Raw genomic sequence first — 23,407 nt, 5'->3', positions numbered from 1 at the left:
TGGAAGACCCTGAGCCCCCTGAATCGCTCAAGTCTCCTGCTTCTATCCGCTCCCAGCTCTTCCCTTCTGTTGATGGCTCCACTGTGTCCCACCACCAGGCTCCGGGCTCTAAGGTGCCGTCATCTTCGGAGCCCTCCCTGGGGGGATCTTGGGAGGCAGGCTTCCACCAGACTTCTTCATCCAATCTGTCCCTGACATAAGTTTGCAATCTAACACTGTGAAAAATACAAATTCCTAACATCAGCTCCCTGGAAGGACAGATCGTGAAGCTGAGGCTCCAATACTTTGGCCACCTCATGAGAAGAGAAGAATCCTTGGAAAAGACCTTGATGTTGGGAAAGATTGAGGGCACTAGGAGAAGGGGACGTCAGAGGACAAGATGGTTGGACAGTGTTCTCGAAGCTACGAACATGAGTTTGACCAAACTGCGGGAGGCAGTGCAAGACAGGAGTGCCTGGCATGCTATGGTCCATGGGGTCACGAAGAGTCGGACACGACTAAACGACTAATCAACAACAACAACATAAGCTATCTTGCTTGGAGTTGGAAAAGTGGGCAGTTTACCTGAATTAAAAGGTGCCTGTGTTGTTGTTGTTGTTGTTGTTGTTGTTGTTGTTTGTTGTAATTTAAACCCCGCCTTTCTTTCTGAAGGGCCCTCCATTTCTAACACCCTAGACTCCCACGCTGGCTCATAGTTTGCATGCACCCTGCTATCGCGCAGCAAGCATTAACTATTTTAAAATCTGCTGGAGTTGCAGCTTGTGCCCAAGGCAACAATATTTTCTTATGCTAGAAGGGGGGAGGGAAACCCCAGTTTCTTCCTTTATATTCATGCCCAGCTGCATCCGGTCCTTGGCAGGCAGTGTGCAACAGACGTTAACCAATTAACACCCCGTGGTTTTCCTACCAAATGCTCAGCAGCAGCTACTTCTGAGGTAGAGAGCATCAGATTTTATGCAAGGTCACATCATTGTGTTTGGGGGTGGGGGTCTAAGGAAAAGGCAGGCTTGTTATATAGCACTTGTTGCTCTTTACAGTGATCGTGCGAAGTAGATTATATTACTGTTCCCATACAGATGGGAAACTGAGGCTGAGAAAGAGGAGTCTGTCCGTGGCCACTCCGGATATCTCTAGCTCAGCAGTGAGTCGAACCAGTTTCACCAGCCTAGATCTACTAATGTAGGGTGGGAGATCCTGCAGGGAACATGCTGGTGAAGCAGCACAAAACAGGATTGAAGTCCAGACCAAGATGATCAAGGGTCTGGAAAGCAAGCCTTATGAGGAACGGTTGAAGGAGCTGGGCATAGAAAAGCAGTGGCCCCCTTCCGAACTTGTTTCCTTCCTGTGCCCCCCCCCCATCCTAATGGTAGCTATTTAAATGTTTTGCTTGTAATTAGAACATGTTTTTTATATATAATTTTTATAATTTATAAAAATACAGTTCCTTAAAATGATAGGAACCTAATGAAATACTGCTGAAGCAGAAAAAAGAGAGAATCATAGAGCTGGAAGGGACTAAAAGGATCATCTTTCTAGTGCAACACCGTGTAACGTAGGAAACTCAGCTAAAGCATCCATGACAGATGGCCATCTAACCTCTGCCTCAGAGATCGCCCTCTCCTGCTGGAAACAAACCCGGACTGCTTCAAGAAAATGCATGTGGCAAAAAGAAGCGCTAGGCTGCCCCCTGGTGGGCCGCCCCCTTACCTACTTGTGATTGGCCAAGCATATCGCCAGCCAATCAGAATTTTCTTTTTTTAAAATCTTTTATTTTCTTCTCACTTCTTTCTGTGGCTCCATAGCCTCCCTTGGAATATCTTGGGGCACCCCAGCGGGGCCATATGGCTTCCAGTTGGGAAACACTGGTCTAAAGGGTTGTCACATGGGAAATAGAGCAAGCTTGTTTTCTCCTGCTTTGGAGGGTAGGACTCAAACCAATGGCTTCAAGTTACAAGGAAGGAGATTCTGAGCAAACATTGGGAATAACTTTCTGACAGCAAGACCTATTCGACAGTGGAACGGTCTCCCTCGGGAGGCTTTTAAGCAGAGTTTGGATGGGGCCATCTGTCATGGATGCTTTAGCTTAAATTCTTGCATTGCAGGGGGGTTGGACTAGAGGACCCTTGGGGCCCCTTTCAACTCTACAATTCTATGATTCTTTGCTCACTAGCTGGTGACAGTCCAGTCCTGCTGCCTGCAGAGGTCTCCACATCGCTCAAGAGTCCCAGTGCCGGCTTGTCCCAGGGTACCCATGTCTCGTAACACCCCATCCATTTTACTACGAGTTCTGATGGAAAGGGAGAGACGACAATAAGTCATGCCTCTTAGACTATGCCTAGGCCTGAGCAGACAGACGATGCTGAAGTCTTTCCTCTTGGACAGCGAGGGGCGCACTGTGGTTGCGGTCCCAGTGGGGCCGGAGAGGCATACTGCAGTGGGGCAGGCCCTGCCATTCCATTCTGGTCGCATGATCTGAGGTGCGCTTCTTCTAGCTTGTGATTATGCAGCCGAAACACCTCGAGAAGAACAGGATTGTGCAAGGCACACTTTGGGGAGGTATCAAGATCGGAGAGTTGTCAACTTTCGCCCAGTTGGGATGTAGCCAGAACACCTGGGCTCACGCCCTGTTTCCCTGGGAAAGCAATTGTGGATCCTGACTGTGGATACTCTCCATGGTTCTTATCTTACAGAAGCAGTCTGATCAGATTTTCCTAATGCCCTGCTGAGCTTTGGAAGCCTTTTTTTTGGTCTTTGAGGAGATGCACATCATCCCTCCTTATCATTCTGCCGTACGAAATAAAGAACACAAAAAGAGCCTGCTTCATCAAGTGGCCTATCTAGTCCAGCATCCTGTTCTCATGGTGGAAGTGTTGCCTTTTTGGCAAATTTCCTAAAAAAAATAAAATAGTTCAACAACTTCTGTGTTTGGAATTTCACTTATTGAAATATGGCAACCCTAACAGAGGCATTGGCTGGCTTCGCAGTTTCCCCCACATTGTGATTTTTGCATAGCGCGCACACACACGCACGCATCATGATTCACAATATATTGCCAGGACGTGGGGAGCACTGTGGTCTAAACTGAGCCTCTTGGGCTTGCCGATCAGTAGGTCGGCGGTTCGAATCTGCGTGACGGTGGTGAGCTCCTGCTGCTCTGTCCCAGCTCCTGCCAACCTAGCAGTTCCAAAGCACGCCAGTGCAGGTAGATGAATAGGTACTGCTGCAGTGGGAAGGTAAATGGTATTTCGGTGCACTCTGGTTTCTGTCACAGTGTTCTGTTGCACCAGAAGTGGTTTAAGTTATGCTGGCCACATGACCTGGAAAACTGTCTGTGGACAAAGGCCGGCTCCCTCTGCCTAAAAGTGAGATGAGCGCTGCAACCCCAAAGTTACCTTTGACTGACCTTTTTATGAAACCGATATCATGATATGGACTTCCAGGGGCGTAGGAAGATAGGGGCGGTGGGGGCGGGCCGCCCCGAGCGGCGCGATCCCAGGGGCGCCATCGCGGCTGCCCGCCCCGCCCCAAAATGTGTGCCCCGACCTCAAAAGGTGTGTCCCACCCCTGCAGTGGTGCGTCCCGCCCCCAAAACGCACATCCCGCCCCTGTGCATGGTGCGTCCCGTCCCCAGAACGCGCACTGTGTCCCTGGGAGCAACACGCCTGCTCTCCACCCCCGGTGGCAGAGCATGAAGCTCTGCCGCTGTGGACTTCAAACTGGTTTTGATCAAACAAGGTCTTGGTTTTGATCAAACAGGGATCAAACAAGGTATTGACATACAGTATTGCCCAGCCCTACCTGGGCTTGTGGTGTACTTCACCGAAACACACTGCTATCAAGACTTGATTACAGCTTGTGCTTTGTTTGGGTGGAGCGGAGAATCGAAAGGTTCTAGTTCTTCTTTCCCTCCGATGTAATTAAATCAATAATTTAGACTAAGCAAAGGTGTTATCATGATTTCCTGCCCTTGGGGGAGGCTGCGTATTGCATGAGTTGCTTCTCCGATCTTGCATTCTCACAACGTGGTGGCACTCCCAGAATAGCGACTAACACAGATGTGTATAAGGCGAGCCTCTAAAAACCTTGGCAAGGGGGTGTTATATGATCGTATGCCTCTGCTGTAAGAGCTTCAGGAAACACTGGTATCGAGATTTTTAGTTTTTCATTGCATCCTTGTCTGTGTGCATATATAAATGTAAAACGATGTCGTTTCTATTTCCATTGCCCTTGCTATTAGCGTTATGGACAGATTCTATGGGGCCCCTTCGACTTGGTGTAGTTTAGGGCCTCATCATCATCATACTTTATACCCCGCCCATCTGGCGGGGTTTCCTTAGCAAGTCTGGGAGGCTCCCAACAGAATATTAAAAACATGATAGAACATAAATCTGCCCCTGGCTACATGGTTGGTTGCCAATTGTTTCTCTTAACTCATGCCTGAATCGCTCTAATGGTGTGGAAACCTCTCCATCAAAGCATGGCCTCCTGCTTTGATATCTGAGGAAAGGCAATGCAGTGACCCACTTAGGATCTCTCTCTAGCTTATCCCCAGCATGGCAGCTCCCATGGGAAGAGCCTCACAGTTCCCTGAGAGAGCAAGCTGTTGGGAGGTAGTAGAGGAGCACAGCTGCAAGCAGCGAGGGAGCTGATCCTCCGAATCCTGCCTCCATCTCCCTCGCCCCTTTAAAACAGCGTTTTTGTTGAACGTTTTCCAGATAAACCCAATGTAAAACCAGTGTATATAAAACACACAGAAATGATCTGCTGAATAGGCGAGCTGTTATACCTTTCTGCTTGTTCGTTTATCGTAACATTTCCCCCTTCTCCCCGCACCGCTGTTGGACTGCTCCCTCCTACCCTTAACTCTCACTTGGTCTGTCTCCACATTTCTGAGCATGGATCCCAGGAATCTAATATAGCTCCCACGTTAGTGCTGCTGGGCAGTCTCCCCGAGCGTCCTTCTCTTTCCAGCTGGGAACCCCTGGGGTCAAACCTGGCTCCCACATTGGAGGCAATTTTATTTCAGTGAGAAAGGACACTCGCCCGCCCATTCATTCCATGCTGCTTCCCCGGATCAGGTCGGTTCCAACTTTTCACACCAAGTGGGCTGAAAAAGTACTCCAACATGGAACCTGCAGTCTGCATGTTGCCTTGTCGCATGGGGGGGGAGGCCAAAATTTGACACCTCCCCGCCTCAGCCCTCATGCTGCTTTTCCAAGCGAGGCACTGGGCTTTGGGAAGAAGGTGTGAGGCTCCATCAGGGTTCTAGAGCCCTCCCACCTCCTCAAAGCTGGGGAAGTGCTATCTTGGCTTTGGGAAGGGAGTATGGGGCATCAAATGTTGCTGAGGGCCGCCACTGAGGGCCGCATGGGCTGCAAGTTAGTAGGATCTTTCTTCCCTAGGTCAAGGGAGGAGAACCTGGAGCCATCTGGCTGTTGTTAGACTCCAACTCCCATCAGCCCCAGGTGTAGGGCCAAAGGTCGAGGAGGAAGGGAGTTGCCGTCCACCAACATCTGGAGGACCACAGGCTCCCTAGCCCTTCCCTGGAGCCAGCTTACCTTCCCTCCCCATCTCTTCACTCACACCTTCCAGACCTTATATTGCAACTGGAGTTGCCGATGAAAACACAATCAGCCGTTTTGTACCATACAAACTGATAGAGAGCTCTCCTAGGGCAGGGCTCCCCAAACTTGGGTCTCCAGCTATTGTCGGACTACAACTCCCATCATCCCTAGCTAGCATGACCAGTGGTTAGGGATGATGGGAATTGTAGTTCAACGACAGCTGGAGACCCAAGTTTGGGAATCCATGGGTTAGGGGATGCCCCCCCCCGCCCAATCTGTTCACAGGTAGGAAAGCCCCCCCCCAATCTCCAGTCTAATCCTGGAACATATGTGGTAATGGGATGGGTAGTGATTTGAACAGGCATCCCCAAACTTCGGCCCTCCAGATGTTTTGGACTACAATTCCCATCTTTCCCTACCACTGGTCCTGTTAGCTAGGGATCATGGGAGTTGTAGGCCAAAACAGCTGGAGGGCTGTAGTTTGGGGATGCCTGGATTTGAAGGAGCTGAAAGCCAGTTGGGGTGGTGAGGGCCAGTGGTTAGAGTTGTGGTTGGTAGCCCAGATTTTTGGATTCTCTGGTAAGAGGATAGTATCTTCTTGTTGACAAGGGAGAGTATTCCCAAGCCCGCACATGAGGAGTGGGTTAAAACTGCTCAGACTTCTCGTATTTTTGAGTTACTACGCCAGGTGTTATTGCCCTTCTTTTTTGGCGGGCTCTCCTGCCACTCCCCTTAACTCCCTGGCAACAGAAAACTGTTGTCATAGCAGCCAAACCTGTATTGGGCCTTGGCAACATGCAATGAGGTATATGGTAAATTTTGTGCAGAGGGCCCACACCCCTCCTTTGGAAGCGTTTCATCCATTTTCTCCCTAAGTGAAAACCAACATTTTTTTTCCCCTGGAGGGAGGGGATTCCAGATGTTTCTTGCCTGAAGCAATGGAGCTGCTTTGCTTGTGGAGATTCCTTTTCCCAGCTGCCTTTTTTTTAGGTCAATACCACGACGTTAGCTGTTTAAATCTTTTTTTTTAAATGATGGTTTATTACAACCAAGGGTTTTCAAGTGGCTGGTAGGGTTCACACTAACACATATGTGATGGTTCAATGCACCATGTAGTTTAATAAGCCATGGTTTAGCATTATGTGCAAATCAGGCCTGTGTGGTGGAGTGCAAAATTGTAAAATGCGCTTCTTTTGGTATGTTTGCCTGGCATTACCTTCATTTCCCCTGAGTACCAGAGAAAAGCTATATCCTTCTCTACTTTGAACCCTTTTTGAGATGAAAGGTTTTCTAGTTCTTTTCTCTGCTGCTTTTATTTTGTGGTTTCATTGCTGTTCTTGTCATAGCTGCCAAGTACCCCGTTTTCCCCGGGAAACCCCCGTTTTTACTTACCTTTTCCCGGTGGTCCCCCGTATCACTTCGTCTCCCATTTTTCTCCGTTATTTTCTCCTGCCGGCGGCCATTTTTTTCTTTCTGATTTGCCCTTCTATGGGCACAAAAAATGGCCGCCGCCGGCTTCAAAAATCGCATCTACGCATGTCCGGAAGTGCATAGACGCTACTTCCGGTGTCGGCGGCGGCCATTTTTGGTGCCCATAGATGGGCGGAGCGACACCGGAAGTTGTGTCGACGCAATTCCAGACATGCGTAGAAGCGACTTTCAAAGCCGGCGATGCAACTTCCGGTGTCACACGGCTGCAGTCCAGGACTTGGAAGGTAAGGTTCTTGTAGTTCCTTCATTGTATTTTATTGTTTTTACCGCTGTTGTAAACTGCAGTAAAGCAGGTGGCAAAATAAGTAAAGCTGGTGGCAAAGTAAATATCCCTTCAACTCAAATTGGAAAAAATAATAATTTCTTGTTTATTTACTCAGTGTATATATGCTGTGGGTGGCTAACAGTGGAAATAAAGCATACATAAAAAAGGGCAAAGCCATAAAATCTAAATACAGTGTAACAACCTGACGCCAGTCAAATTACACAAAATGTATGAGACTAAAGACAATTTCTGCTGGAGATGCCAAAAGGAGGTAGGGACCTTTATACATACTTGGTGGCACTGCGATAAACTAAAACCTTTTTGTAACGGGGTATTTGAGGAATTGAAAAAAAACCTGAGTCTTTTCTACTGGGGATGGTAGATGAAGACATAAATAAACAAGACAAAAAGGTTTTCCTATATGCAGTGGTGGCGGCGAGAATCCTAATTGCCAAATATTGGGAAAAAACAAGAGACTCCTAACATCAGAGAATGGCAGGAAAAAGTGATTAATTATGTAGATCTGGCCAAATTGACAAATTTGATCAGAGGTGGCAGTAATCAGAAATTCAATCAAAATTGGGAAAAGTTTGGAGAATATTTGAAGAAGCAGTGTCCCCTGATAAAGACTTGGATTTATTTTTAATATTCCGTAGAGATCCCAAGATGAAATGTAAAGGAATGCAGTCTAAATGTATGTAAATTTATAAGCCTGGGGTGAAGGCACGTGGAAGTCGACTTAGAGAAGAGTTTATGTGAAGTTAAAAGAAATCATTTTATAAATATGAATAATAAATGATATAGTTAGATTGAATTAGTTTATGAGATAGACATGTATTGATAGGTTTTTAATTTGTATATGGTTTATAATAGGTATGCTTTGTTTTGCTTATTCTTTTCTTTATATTAGTTGTATGTGTTTTATTTGAATATTCAATAAAGGTATTTTAAATTAAAATAAATAAATAAATACAGTGTAAAAACAGCAGCAGAGTATCAAACAAAAGTAGAAGCAAAGACAAACAAACTTCAGAAATATCAAAAGATCTATTATTATTATTATTATTATATTACATTTATATACCACTTTTATCTTACAAGGATCTCAAGGTGGGGTACATGGTTATCCCCATTTCATCCTCACAACAACCCTGTGAGGTAGGTTAGGCTAAGAGGTGGTAACTGGCCCAAGGTGACCCAGTGAGCTTCATGGCTGAGGTCCTAGTCCAATCCTATAGTAAACTAGACAATTTCAAGATTTAAAAGCCTGAGAAAATAAAAAGTTGTTCACCTAGTACCAGAAGGTAAAGGTAAAAAGGTAAAGGACCCCTGGACAGTTAAGTCCAGTCAAAGGCGACTACCGGTGCTCATCTCACATTCAGGCCGTGGGAGCTGGCGTTTGTCCACAGACAGCTTTCCGGGTCATGTGGTCAGCATGACTAAACTGCTTCTGCCACAACAGAACACCCTGACGGAAGCCAAAGCGCACAGAAACACTGTTTACCTTCCCTCCGCAGTGGTACCTATTTATCTACTTGCACGGGCGTGCTTTCAAACTGCTTGGTTGGCAGGAGCTGGGACAGAGCAATAGGAGCTCAGATTCGAACTGCCAGTTCCAGAACGACTAAAGCGAAGGTGACAGGCAAGGATCCTATAGGGAGTGCGGTGCCACCCAGGGCCGTCCTTCCCATTGGGCTGACTGGCGCGGTGTGCCAGGGCGCCCGCCCAGCAGGGGGCGCATCAAGGAGGCACATGGAGCCGCCCGCGCCTCCGCCCCTGCCCCCCCGCCTCCGCCAGGGCCGTCTCAAGCAGGTCGGGCGCCCTGGCGCTGGGGCGCGGAGATCGCTCTGGCGCCCCTGCCCTCGCAGCGCGGCATCACCACGCAGCGCCCCCCCCTGCCGGCCCCGCGCCACTGGGACTACACCTAGAGCCGGGCCTGGCCTCCGCCTCACCCACTTCGCTCCTTTCCCGGCAGTGGTGGCTGAAGTGAGGCGGCAGCAGTGGCGGCGGAGCTGCCTCCATCGGGGGGACCTGGACCTGGACATAGGCTACCTTCCGGCCACACTCCTTCAAGTCACAGCGAGCACAGACAGTGCTGCCCCATAATGCGATGAGGTCCATGTCTCCCTCGACGGAGGCAACTAGAGCTCCCTGGACTGCAGCGTTGCTCTGCCGCTTCGGCCGAGCAGGCAGAGGCGTAGCACAGCTGGCAGCGTCCCTGCCTGTCGCGCCGCACCCTCCGGCTGCCCGCTGTGCCTGGCCCTGCCTGGTAGAGCGCAAGGGGCGCCAGAGGCATCATTGCACCATGGCGCCAGATACACTTAAGACGGCCCTGGTGCCACCACAGAGAAGACCCATCTTTCTATCACACCTCCTCAAGTTCTTCATTTATAGCAAGGGAATGTAGGCAACACAAGGCTTCTCCCAGAGCGCCCACCAAACCTTTGCTATCTGTTTGGCCAGGTCTCAGCCAATGACACTCGCCTTTGTCATTGTGATGTCAGCCTTTTGCCAGGTAAAACTGCAATACTAGTGGAGGATAGTCCGAGTCCCCAGAATGCAGTCCACCACCTAGTGCTGTTTGTTCCATTTTAACTACTGGCACAATACCTTTCTGCCTTTAATTTGTAAGCCACCTTGAGTCCCTGTTGGGGGGTGGGGTGGGGTGGAAGGCAGGGTATAAATAATTTGTCAACGAGGGGTTTTCGGTACAGGTTTAATGGGATATGTGCATCCTCTTGTTCTCTCTCTTGTCTTAGCCAACAAGCTAGCACCCTCCCAAGATGGCGGAGGCTCACCAGGCTGTGGCGTTCCAATTCACGGTCTCTCCAGAGGGTATCGACCTCCAGCTGAGCCATGCAGCTCTCAAGGAGGTTTACATCTCAGGCCTGCGGTCCTGGAAGAAGAAATTCAACCAGTTGCGGGTAAGATAGGGATGACAAGCACCTGCTCAAAATGCTCTGGAATTAATTTGTATCTGAGGGATAGCTCCGTTGGTAGAGCATGAGACAGTCATAGGTTCCAGCCCCGTGAAGGGACAAAAAGATTCCTGTATTGCAGTGGGTTGGACTAGATGACTCTCTCAGTCCCAATTCTACAATTCGGTGACATTCATGTCTTGAGAGCCCAGCTCTTAGTTTACTCTTGGGAACCCAACCCATGTTGGAGCCTTAGGATGAATTAAACTGTAATCTAGGGTTAGGCATGAGAGTAAGGCCTCCTGGGTTATCAGAAAAGACTTGAGTCCAGTAGGTTCAGGGTACGGTGCAAATGAAAGTTTGTTTGGCCAAATCGGAACAGGTGGTTCTAGGATCCATTTTAGAACTAGGCCTCATGGAACACAGTCAAGGGTTTAACTGAGAGTGGAGAGTGCCCAAGTGCCGAGAGAGAGAGATCGAGAGATCACGGTGCTTGTTCTTCAATAATTAAGGATCAATAACATTGACAACCTGTCTCTTTTTAGTCAACAATCCATGAATTTATTGGGTGTCCTTGTGAAGATGCTGTCTCCATTTGTATTATGGAGCGGTGACATACAGGGTTGTTGTAAGGATAAAAGAGAGCTATGAATTAGGAGGTCCTTGTTAAAATCTCATCTCCATCATGAACTCAGCAGGTGATCTTAGCAGTTCAGTTACTTGATTTGAACATCATACTAAACCACAATTTAGTTTGTTTCCCTCCCAGTACAGCCAAGACAGAAGCTGGTACTAATGAGCAGCTTGCTCGTACTTGTTAAGACTATGGTTTGTTCCTAACTATCGTTTAATGTGAAGGGCATGCGAACAGGGCCCTTGTGTAAAATGATGTTTGATGCTGAGGTGTAGCTTGGAAATTGGGAGTGGGTTGTTTGGAGCAAAAATGAGAAAGCCAGCTTATAAAATTAATCAGCATCCAACAGTTCAAAGCGCATTCAATGCAGCTTACATTCTGAGAAAACAATGTGTTGGTTGATTTTTAAGACTGAAATAGCTACCAGTATGTTGTCAAGTATAGCCTCCCTGCTCTCCACAAATCCACACTGCTTCTTCAAGAAAAAGTGCACACCAGCAGTTTTGCCAAGTGTTTTAGGGAAAGGAAGTGAGTGGGCAGTTTAGGGAACTGGGCAAAGTTCAGTCCGTGTACCATATTTTCCAAAGAAAGGGCAATGTGCCTTCAAAACTACAGAAGATTTGACTCATGACAATAGCAGCAAACTCTTCACATTCATCTTTTTGTGACCTCCCCTAACAGAACAGTTTTGTGACAGGCGTGTATCCTGCCAGCCCATCCAGTTGGCTGTTCATGGTTACTGCCATCTTGGTAACCCAGTACTCTCGACTTGACCCCTCCATGGGCATGATTGGAAAAATCAAGGAACACCTGCCAGTCAGGTATGGAGATGGAAAGGGAGAAGGGTGGGAGTTGCGGATGAATCAATGAGGGGGAGGGAGACTAAAACTAAGGCCTGGTTTTCATACATTCTGGGAAATAAAGGTTTCCTGCTACGAGAACAGGCGGCAGCACATTTCAGGCTCGTGTGAATTCTCCAACCCCTCTTGTCGCCTTTCAAGCCAATGAGGAGGAAATGGGAAGCCTTTGCTTTTAGACAAACCCTTGTTTAGGGTGGCCTCTGAAACGTTAAGAGAATTGTGGTTTGTTCACACTTACGAGAACTACCCAGTATCAAACTGTGGACTTACTTCCCATCTTGTCCTGAAAACACTGTTTAAACAAGCTACATTCCTCTGTGTTTAGACATGATGGGGTATTATGGTTTGTTTAAAATTGGAAGTAGGTGCTTCCAAACTCCTTCCCCTGGAGAATGAGAGAGGAAGATTGGGGAGCTTACAAATCCGAGGCTTGCTGTGGCTTATTCACATAGTGGGAAATCATGGTTCCGTGTTATTTTAAATGGTTTTCTTGGAGGGTTGCTTGAAAACCACTCTCAAACGCAGTCCAGGGTTGTGTCCATGTCAAACACATTGGAGAGAGTGCATTTTGTTGATTCTGGAAGTTGTCCTCAGGTCAGAAACACCTAGGGTACTGCCAGGGTCCTTTTGGCCAGAGGTGCTGTGGTTGGGAGACAATTTTCTAGTGACAAAAGAGTCCTCTTGAGGTGTTCGGTATATGAACACGTGAAGGGGTTTTCATGCCTGAATAGGATAGCCCATGTGCCAGCCATGGTACCATGGAATTAGCCTCAAGCCTGAAGAGGGCCTGACTCATGTAAGGATGTATGCACCTAGGGTTCCCTCCAAGGGGATAACATCTCCGATTGGCAGCAGGCTTTGGGAAGTACATTACTTCATTGCCAAAACAATGGCCCTTTGCTTGGATGACTTTAGAAAAACATATGGAGGATAGTTCTGTCTTGCATTAACATGATGGAATCTCCATATTCACAGAGAGGGGGCATTTGATTGGCTGCTTTTGGAGAGAGATGACTTCATTGCCAAGACTGACCTTTAGTTTAAAACAGCAAGTCAAAATTTTAAACCCTTAAGCATTTGTGTGCATGTGTGTTGGTTTGGAGACATCGGACTAGAAGACAGAATTAGGTTTTCTTCTCTTGGGAAATTGATTGTTTTAATGTTAAGGTCTGTATGTTTTTCTCCCTCTCTCTTCCTCCCCTTCCCCATCTTGTTGTCCTCAGTGACTACCTGTCAGATCAAGGCCTGACAGTCCTCAGTGCCCTGGCTTTTTCCACAGCGCTATGGCTGGCCCTCATCGTGACCATGCGTAGCATTCTCAAGATGCTGCTGTGCTACCATGGCTGGATGTTTGAAGAGCACGGCAAGATATCCAACACCACCAAGATCTGGCTGGTATGTATCGCAGAAGGTGGTGTACTATTGGGAAGCAGGCTGAGAGAAGGGAGCAGGCTGCGTAGGGCTGGGCGATATCTGGATTTCAGCATTGTGGTAGATCACCAGCTAAGCGGATATATCACAATGTACGAAATAAGGATGGAGCTATGTAGAGGCATTGGCTGGCTTCATGGTTGTTCCTGCAACATGATTTTTGCCTGCTCTGTGTAGTGGTTAAGAGCGGTGGACTCGTAATCTGGTGAACCGGGTTCGCTTCCCTGCTCCTCCACATGCAGCTGCTGGGTGACCTTGGGCTAGTCACACATCTCTGAAGTCTCTCAGCCTCACTCACCACACAGAGTGTTTGTTGTGGGGGATGAAGGGAAATGAGATTGTTAGCTGCTTGAGACTCCTTAAGGGGAGTGAAAGGCGGGATATCAAGTCCAAACTCCTCTCCTCCTCCTCCTCCTCCTCCTCCTCCTCCTCCTCCTCCTCCTCCTCCTCCTCCTCCTCCTCCTCCTCCTCCTCCTCCTCCTCCTCCTCCTCCTCCTCCTCCTCCTCCTCCTCCTCCTCCTCCTCCTCCTCCTCCTCCTCTTCTTCTTCTTCTTCTTCTTCTTCTTCTTCTTCTTCTTCTTCTTCTTCTTCTTCTTCTTCTTCTTCATCTCACTGTTCCCTGCAGGAGGCAGGGGAGAGCTGACCCAGCAGAGTTAACAGGGACTGCAGGAATCGAGAGAAGCATTTGCTGGCTTCATTTTTTCCCCCACATTGTGATTTTTGCATCGCGCGCACACACACACATTATGATTCGCGATATATTGCCAGGTCAAAAATTACGAAACGGATATCACAATATGGACTTCAAACTGGCTTTGGGTGATATATTGATTTTTCCAAAATTTAGTCCGGCCCTCCACAAGGTCTGAGGGACAGTGGACCGGCCCCCTGCTGAAAAAGTTTGCTGACCCCTGGGCTAGAGTGTGCCAGTGGGGCTGGAAAATCCTTGCCGCTAATGGGCACAGATGTCAGGAAAGCTGAATGGTGATGGCTGGTAAACAGGGCCAGAGTGGCGTGAGAGAGGCAAGATTCATGCACTCAAAGGACATCTGTACACATCATGGGTGGAGAGGCTGCATGTATCAGCCTCATCTCTAAAGTCTCCATCTCTACTAGCTCCACCCTGGACTTAATGCATTGAGTGGGACGGTTTCAAGCAGGATTCTAAGCATGCTCCGCTGAGTGCATTTAGTTCCTGATAGTAGGGAGAATTCTAATTATGTTCACCTGAGTGGTCAAAGAATCCTCTTTCAGACTTTGTGGCTCCACATTTTATGTCTCCTCTTTAAAAATCTCACCCAATTTTTCCAAGGAAACCTCAAGGACACTCACAAATACGTAGCACAGTAGAATAATGTGCACTCCCCCCCTCCCCCCAATCACAGGCTTTGGTGAAAATCTTTGCTGGGCGGAAACCCATGCTATACAGCTACCAAGCCTCGCTGCCTCGCTTGCCTGTTCCAGCCCTCAAGGACACAATGCAGAGGGTGAGTCTGGTTTTGTTTCCCCTTTCCTGCTGTGATTCGAGGATGCAAAAAAATAGTATCTGCCACTGCTTTCCTAGCACATCAGGCTGAAAGTGGAGGGTTGAATGTTTGGGTGCTTTCTGATACGAAGCCTCTGCGCTCCTTTCCCCTCTCTCTCTGAATGGCCGTACATTCACAGGGACCTTCGTTTTCAGTTCTACGGGGGTTTCCCGTCGAAAGGGCCTTTGCAGAGGATCTCCCGAGAGCAAGCAACCACGCGACAGCCATTGTTCTCTCTAGAACGTGAGACTGTGGAGCAAGAGCAATTTCAGAACCCTTGCCGAACATGGCCTCCTCCTAATCCCATAATTCTCTCGCCCCACTAGTATCTAGAGTCCGCACGACCCCTGACAACAGATGACGAGTTCCAGCGGATGGCGGGTCTCGCCCGCGACTTTGAACGGACCCTGGGGCCGCGCTTGCAGTGGTACTTGAGGCTTAAGTCTTGGTGGGCATCTAACTATGTGAGTGGTCCCTAAAATGGGATTGCAGGGCGGGGGCTGGGGGGGGCCTCTTTCAGCTGTGTTGTGCCGCGCATGGAGAACGCATGGGTCTTTTTAATTCTCCTTTTCAAACCTCATACCCTGCCCAGGTGAGTGACTGGTGGGAAGAGTACGTCTATCTCCGTAGCCGAGGCCCCCTGATGGTAAATAGCAACTATTATGGCATGGTGAGTTTCAGACCCTGGGAGAAGAATGTTTTTGGGAGGGGAGGGGTGCCTTTCGTTAGTCTCTGCTGACACACACAACACCCTTTCTGCGTACCATTTTTTAAATATATATATATATTAATTTGGTTTTTCAGATTAAATTTTTACAGTCCAGCATGCAACATAAAAACAAGATTCCAAGGAATCTCTTGGACTTCCCTCTTGCCCTTTGTGGGTCCCATTGTTAATCATTTCCTCCTGCATCTTTTATAATAATCCAAATCTTTTACCTCTCCATTGTCTCCAAAATTCACCATTCAACTACAAGCGATATTCCAATCCTACTAACGATTTACTAACTGTACTAACTGTTTACAATGGTCTTTAAAATAAATTATAAATTTCCCCCATTCCCCATTAAAATAAATTCTAAATTTCCCCCATTCCTTATTAAAATCTGGGTCTTCCTGATTTCTGATTCTTCTGGTCATTTTAGCTATTCCGGCATAATCAATCAACTTGATCTGCCATTCTTCTCCGGTAGAAACTTCTTTCCATCTCAGGGCTAATAACATCCACACAGCCGTGGTCACATACATAAATAATATTTTTTGCTCCATTGGGATTTCAGCACCTAGAATTCCTAAAAGAAAGGCTTCGGGTTTTTAAGAAAAGGTTATTTTAAACATCCCCCCCCCCCAAAAATCATGATATATCATTTCCCAAAATTCTTTTACTACCTTACATTTCCACCACGTATGATAAAAGGTGCCTTCTTTTTTCCTTACATTTCCAGCATACATTTGACCCCGTTTTATACATTTTTGCTAATTTATTGGGAGTTAAATACCAACGGTACATCATTTTCGTATAATCTTCTTTCAACGTATAACACCCTGTGAATTTCAACTTTCTGCGTACCATTTTTTTTTAGGATTTCATTTACGTAACCCCAACCCCGATCCAGGCAGCTCGTGCTGGGAATCTGGTCCACGCCATGTTGCTGTACCGACGGAAACTCACTCGGGAAGAGATCAAACCGGTAAGTAAGATCAAAATATATGATGGGATGGGAGGGCACAGCCAGTAGGTTGCGTGAACTCCCTCTCCCTAAATGGGGAACTGGAAGTCAGATTGAAAAGTAGGACAAATGGGGTTGCTGTCAACTTGCGGGTGTGGGTGTGGGATAGAAGCATAGCTGCCAAGTCTCCCGTATTCCCCGGGAAACCCCCGTTTTTCCAGCTGTTCCCATCAAAAAAAAAGATTTTGTTTTTGTTTTTCCCCGGTTTAGTCTGGCGCGGCGGCCATTTTGGAACTGGGCGGAGCATGCTCAGAAGCAACTTTTGATGCTGCTTTGCCCAGTTCCAAAATGGCTGCAACGTGACTTCTGGTGCGGCGGCCATTTTGGAACAGGGCAGAGCAGCATCAAAAGTAGCTTCTGAGCATGCTCCGCCCAGTTCCAAAATGGTGGCAGCACTACTTCCGGTCTGCTACTTCCGGTCCAGTCCCTTATTTCTCAGGCCGGAACTTGGCAGCTATGGATTGAAGCATAGCAGAAGCCTAGCTGGCTAGTATAGCTTTATAAACCCAGACCACACCCATACCTTTGAAGCACTCTTCTAGCACTGAAACAGTCATAGCCTCCTCCAAAGAATCCTGGGAACTGTAGTTTTTAAAGGGTGCTAAGCGTGCTTAGGAGAACCTCAACTAACTACAGTTCCCAGGATGTTCTGGGGGAAGCTGTGGCCATTAAAGTGGTACAAGGGTGCTTTTAATGCTAGTGCACGTCTCTTTGTTAAACCACCCTTCTCCTGCATTAAATTGCACCTTGCATTGCAATGGAATGCAATTGGCTCCTTCTCATTGTTTTCTCTTCCTGGTCCCATGCTGTGAGTGGCCGAGCTTGCGAAAAGAGCAAGCAGGATCAAATGCAAGAACTTGGGGTGTGGCAGAGTGTAGATATAGAATGTTTTGTTGGCTTGGCAGGTTGGACTACTGGGCTGGCAAACACCAGCGTTGCTGGCTGTGGCATAGCAGCAGCCAGTAGAGTTGCTCTATATTTAATACTCTTGCATCCCGCCCATTTTTCAAGGAGCTCAGGATGTGAGTTAAGCTGAGCTGAGAGACAGTGCCTTGCAAAAGGCACTGGGCATGCAGTCTGTATGGGGTACCCTTCCAGCTTGAGGGCCCTATGCCATTCTGGGCAGCCTCCCAAGGGCCTCATGTGACAGGTGGGCAGGGCCAGAAGCAAAAGTGGGCAGGATGACATATGCAAATTTTACCTTTGTTTAGGCTTTGTTTCTGCACCCAGCCCTTTCTATCTGGACAAGCAAAAGGCGTTCAATGATGTTGTCTAGCCAAGTCAAAACACTCCGGGGGGGGGGTCAAGCACGGCCAGCAAGGAGTGTGGCCTCGGGAAAGTTCAGAGAGCGAGATAGTGTGTCCTGAAGGGCCACATTCAGCCCCTGGGCCTGTGCTTCCCCACCCCTGGGATAAAGGAATCCGTATTCCTACACCAGGCATCCCCAAACTGTGGCCCTCCAGATGTTTTGGCCTACAACTCCCATGATCCCTAGCTAACATGACCAGTGATCAGGGATGATGGGAATTGTAGTCCAAAACATCTGGAGGGCCGAAGTTTGGGGATGCCTGCCCTAGGTGCTTGCTCCTATGATGATCTGCTTGCCAGTCGTGCTACTATCAAAGCTACACACATGTGAGGATGCATTTGTAGTTTCCTATTTCTTAGTGTCTGGCATGGAATTCCCACATGTTTTATAACCTAGCCCTCCTTTTAAGAAATGTATCTACGTATGGATTTTTAATTTTTTGTTAGGTTCCTTAACCAAGCTAGGTTCACTGAGTGTATTAAAAAATAACCACAGATTTCTTCCATGTTTGGTTCCCCAACCTCTGCATCTAAACCTGAACTTGCCTCCCATCTGAAAACAGAACATCACCCCAAATTCCTTCATCCCTCTCTGTATTGCCCAATGGGAACGTCTCTTCAATACCACCCGGTTGCCTGGGGTGGGGAAGGGTAAGTGAATCAGGGGGGATTATGAAACACCCCCCACACCCACTGTGGGGCCTTTTGCAGGGCGAGTCTGCTTCATGGTGTCTCTTGGTGGGTTTTCTGACCTAGTCCAGGTCCTAACACCTTTTTTCAACACTTTGCATTTCTGGGATTTCAGAACCTCCTATTGGATTTTGAAGTTCTTTGGTCTAGCGGTCACTGCAGTCTTTCTCTCGCTCCTGCTTACTGCAAGGATCTATTTCAGGAATGCCGCCCTGGAATTTGCAATCTGAGCTTTGCCTACCTGGTTTGGTTCCGTGTTGGAAGGACTTTCGATGTTGCTCAAAGCTGATGGTTGCCCTCCTTTTCTTTCTTTCTTTCTTTCTTCCCCAAGTCGTTTGGCTGCTACTCTCTCTCAATCTTTCTCTTTCTCTCTCTTCGCTTCCCACCTCTCTCCAGCTGATAATTCAAGGCGGCCGTCCCATGTGCTCAGCTCAGTACGAACGCATGTTTAATACAACCCGTGTCCCAGGCATGGAGGGAGGTAGGATGTTCTCGCACCCCTTGCTTCCCTTCCCTAACATCATCACCCCAAAGGATCCACACTCATTGTTGCCTGTGGTGCTTGGAAGCACGTACCATTCCTATTTAACCCTCTCTGTAACCTTAACTGTTACAAGAAGGGATGCAGGTTGTGTTGTGGAGTGAGCTCCCGTTGCTTTGTTCCAAGCTCCTGCCAATCTAGCAGTTCAAAAGCACACCAGTGCAAGTAGATAAATAGGTACCACTGTGGTGTGAAGGTGAATGGTTCCGTGCACTCTGGCTTCCATCACAGTGTTCCATTGCACCAGAAGCGATTTAGTCATGCTGGCCACATGACCCGGAAAGCTGTTTGTGGACAAACGCCAGCTCCCTTGGCCTGAAAAGCGAGATGAGCGTTGCAGCCCCATAGTCGCCTTTGACTGGACGTAACCATCCAGGGGTTCTTTACCTTACCTTTTACAAGGAGAAGGGAATTTAGTTAACCTCCCGGCAGGAGCATCCTGGGGGTGGGGAAACAGATGCAGGGCAATGTCTTCCATTGTCCACCTTCCGCCAAGCAGCAGAGGTGATTTCAGAGGGCAAGAATTTTCCACCTCTTCTAGGTTGCTCCATCAGTAGAGCAGGAGACCCTTAACCTCAGGGTTGTGAGTTTGAGCCCCACGTTGGGCAAAAAGATCCCTGCATTGCAGGGGGTTGGACTAGATCACCCTCGCAGTCCCTTCCAACTCTACAATTCTATGATTCTTGAGTTGGGGAGAACTCTCACAGGACTTTGAGTACTAGGCAAAGTTGTAGAAGACAAAGTTGGCAGATGGGAGACCCGAGTCAGAATGGGTGGCACTGAAGCGGGTGGGATTAGAATAGATCACTGAGTGGAATTTAGGGTGAAGGTGGGAGAATCTTGCCTGGGAATAGTCGGCCAACATTGGGTGCCAGGGTGGTGATTCTCTAATGTCGTCTAGAACAGTGTTTCCCAACCAGTGTGCCTCCAGATGTTTTGGGACCACAACTCCCATCATCCCTAGCTAGCAAGACCAGTGGTCAGGAATGATGGGAGTTGTAGTCCCAAAACATCTGGAGGCACACTGGTTGGGAAACACCGGTCTAGAAAACAGTAAAATGAAGATTAGCCAGGTTAGGCTATGTTCTCCCTCTGCTGCCTAAGGCAGTAGGCCTCTCTGAATACCAGCCACTGGGAATTACAAGTGGGGAAAACACTGCTGCACTGGGCCCCGCCTGCTTCTAGGTTTCCCTTGGGCATCTGGTCGGCCATGGTGAGAGCAGAAGGCTGGCCAGCAATGGACCGTTGGCCTGACCCCGCAGGGCTCTTGTGCTATTAATGCCCCTCGGCAAACAAGGTTGTGGCTAGTGCCTCCCAAAGCACCTGTACTACCCTCTGTGAGCAAATGCTGGAGGCTAAGTCTAAGGTCTCTGTGCCCATCCTTAAAATCTGTAATATTCATACACAAAACTGGCACACTGGCCCCCCAGTGATTGCTTTGACTGCCCCGCATCATTGGGACGGGGGACAAGCAGACAGATCGGCTCCTTATTTGCAGTTCTTATTTTACTTATTTATCAGTTAAATTCACATACCACCCTTCATCAAGAGATCTCGGGGCGGTTCATGGAGTAAAATACAAGATCAAACACAAGTAAATAATTTAACCGAAACAACAAAACAATAACCCTCCCCTCCTTTCCCACAGACGCATTTAAAAGGGCTGTAGAATATTAATCAGCCCAAGGCCTGGTTGAAAAGGAACATTTTTGCCTGGTGCCTAAAAATATTATTCTTATTCTTATTCTGGATGGGAGCAACCCACTTGAGGGAAGTTTATACCCAAGGAGGGTTTTGGGCCAGGTGGCGCTTTGTAGGAACTCGAATGGGAACAGTCTTTGGGAAGTAGGACATACGATTTGTGATGGTTCAAAACCCCTTTTTTCTTTTAAATACAGGTGTATTTAACACCCAGATGGCTTCATTTGTGGCATTAAATCAAATGGGCAGCCAGGATTTGCAAAGAGGAAACCAGGCACCAGCTTCAGCCTTGTCTTTATTGCGTGGAGCACCCCCCCCACTCGGAATCCTGGGAACTGTGGATGGTTAAGGGTGCTGGGAGGGGTCTCCCTAAGTGTATGGTGTGGGTGATCCTCTGGGATTCTGATCTGAGACTGCAGAACTCTCCTGATGGGATGCTCCTTGCTCCATAGACACCATCCAGCACCTGAGGGATAGCAAGCACATTGCAGTGTACCATGCTGGCCGCTTCTTCCGGGTCTGGCTATACCACAAAGGGAGGCTGTTGCGCCCACGCGAGCTTCAGGCACAGTTCCAGCTGATCCTAGATGACCCCACGCCTCCTCTGCCTGGCGAGGAAAAACTGGGTGCCCTGACTGCAGCCGAAAGGTGAGGCTAAATTCCCTTCACTTGACTCTGATCACACAAGACTTTGGTCAACCCAAGTGATTTGGGGCGGGCGGGAACTTGAGACATACACAGCCTTCCCTTATATTCCTCCCCACTACCCTGTTAATGCCTACAGTTAAAAGTGTTGTTGACCTACAAAGCCCTTAACAGCTCAGGACCACAATACTTCAAGGACCGCCTCTCTCCATATGAACCTACCCGGACGCTGAGAACATCTTCTGAGGCCCTTCTTTGTGCGCCTTCTCCACAAGTGGAGTGTGGCAACACAAGAACAGGCCTTTTCTGTGGTGGCCCCCTGTTTGTGGGATGCTCTTCCCAGGTAGGCTCCCCTAGGCATCCGGCGAAAACATTTCTCTTCAACCAGGAGTTTGGCTAATTAACATTCTATGGCCTTTTAAGTGTCTTTGTGGCAGGGGATTATTGGTTTGTTTTTGTTTTATTGTGTAGTAACTGGCCCTGCCACGCGTTTCTGTGGTTCAGTCTGTTAAATGGAGCCTCAGAGTCCCCCTTCAAACTCCCCTCACCTTCAGAGTCCCCCTGTTTTACGTGTGTTATGTTTACACAGGCACATCCCTGTGTCTCCCCTCACCCTATTCCGACCCATTACCTATCCCGCCCCCATCCCCCACCCAGGCAAGCCCCTACCTCCACTCAGCCTAGTCTGGAAGGCAGCCTAGTCTGCAAAGGCGAACCAGGATACTGTGGAGAGGGAAGCTTTCCTAGGTGCAGAGTACCAGTGTAGCCGTAGCTAGAGGGCACTGTGTTTCAATCTCTCCCGTACTCCCAGCATGCACTTTCGTATGATTTGTGAGTTCTGAAACACGGTTTTTTGGGGGTTCCACCTGCCAGAGGTGTGACATCTGTCCACACAACCTGTATAGGAACCTCTGCACAGTGGAATGGAATATTGTGTCCAAATTTGAGCGGAATCGGACAAGCGGTTTCTGAGAAAGGTGCTGTGTCACCTACATGCACCTTTTACATTTATATATAGAGAGATTTTGTAGTCTCGTTTTCTATTTTTTGGGTGTGAACTGCCCCTAGTAGTAGTAGTAGTAGTAGTAGTTGTTGTTGTTTAGTCGTTTAGTCGTGTCCGACTCTTCGTGACCCCATGGACCAGAGCATGCCAGGCACTCCTGTCTTGCACTGCCTCCCGCAGTTTGGTCAAACTCATGTTTGTAGCTTCGAGAACACTGTCCAACCATCTCGTCCTCTGTCGTCCCCCTCTCCTAGTGCCCTCAATCTTTCCCAACATCAGGGTCTTTTCCAGGGAGTCTTCTCTTCTCATGAGGTGGCCAAAGTATTGGAGCCTCAGCTTCACGATTTGTCCTTCCAGTGAGCACTCAGGGCTGATTTCCTTCAGAATGGATAGGTTTGATCTTCTTGCAGTCCATGGGATTCTCAAGAGTCTCCTCCAGCACCATAATTCAAAAGCATCAATTCTTCGGCAATCAGCCTTCTTTATGGTCCAGCTCTCACTTCTATACGTCACTACCGGGAAAACCATAGCTTTAACTATACGGACCTTTGTCGGCAAGGTGATGTCTCTGCTTTTTAAGATGCTGTCTAGTTTTGTCATTGCTTTTTTCCCAAGAAGCAGGCGTCTTTTAATTTCGTGACTGCTGTCACCATCTGCAGTGATCAAGGAGCCCAAGAAAGTAAAATCTCTCACTGCCTCCATTTCTTCCCCTTCTATTTGCCAGGAGGTGATGGGACCAGTGGTTTTTTTGATGTTGACCTTCAGACCATATTTTGCGCTCTCCTCTTTCACCCTCATTAAAAGGTTCTTTAATTTCTCCTCACTTTCTGCCATCAAGGTTGTGTCATCTGCATACCTGAGGTTGTTGATATTTCTTCCGGCAATCTTAATTCCGGCTTGGGATTCATCTAGTCCAGCCTTTCGCATGATGAATTCTGCATATAAGTTAAATAAGCAGGGAGACAGTATGCAACCTTGTCATACTCCTTTCCCAATTTTGAACCAGTCAGTTGTTCCATATCCAGTTCTAACTGTAGCTTCTTGTCCCACATAGAGATTTCTCAGGAGACAGATGAGGTGATCAGGCACTCCCATTTCTT

General features: G+C 48.0%; 1 protein-coding gene across 4 annotated transcripts in view; it reads left to right on the top strand.

Moving 5' to 3' along the window:
• The window catches only part of CPT1C (carnitine palmitoyltransferase 1C), a 54,114-nt gene that overhangs the window by 12,684 nt on the left and 18,023 nt on the right, over positions 1–23,407 (top strand). For 2 of the 4 annotated variants that reach the window (XM_035135050.3, XM_035135049.3), the window contains 9 exons: positions 10,080–10,244; positions 11,554–11,693; positions 12,956–13,127; positions 14,549–14,650; positions 15,016–15,153; positions 15,282–15,359; positions 16,273–16,380; positions 18,291–18,378; positions 21,112–21,307. In XM_035135050.3, the coding sequence (XP_034990941.3) occupies positions 10,104–10,244; positions 11,554–11,693; positions 12,956–13,127; positions 14,549–14,650; positions 15,016–15,153; positions 15,282–15,359; positions 16,273–16,380; positions 18,291–18,378; positions 21,112–21,307 (1,163 nt within the window). In that variant the 5' untranslated portion in view covers positions 10,080–10,103. Of the gene's footprint in view, positions 1–10,079; positions 10,245–11,553; positions 11,694–12,955; positions 13,128–14,548; positions 14,651–15,015; positions 15,154–15,281; positions 15,360–16,272; positions 16,381–18,290; positions 18,379–18,813; positions 18,899–21,111; positions 21,308–23,407 lie in introns of all 4 variants that reach the window. The other 2 variants (XM_088655031.1, XM_035135051.3) reach the window with 1 other exon arrangement.

The sequence above is a fragment of the Zootoca vivipara genome, chromosome 12 (assembly GCF_965207765.1).
Source record: "Zootoca vivipara chromosome 12, rZooViv2.hap1.1, whole genome shotgun sequence".
Classification (NCBI taxonomy): Eukaryota; Metazoa; Chordata; class Lepidosauria; order Squamata; family Lacertidae; genus Zootoca; species Zootoca vivipara.
The sequence above is the reverse complement of the archived record's forward strand: the minus strand, read 5'-3'. Positions and strand labels throughout refer to the sequence as shown.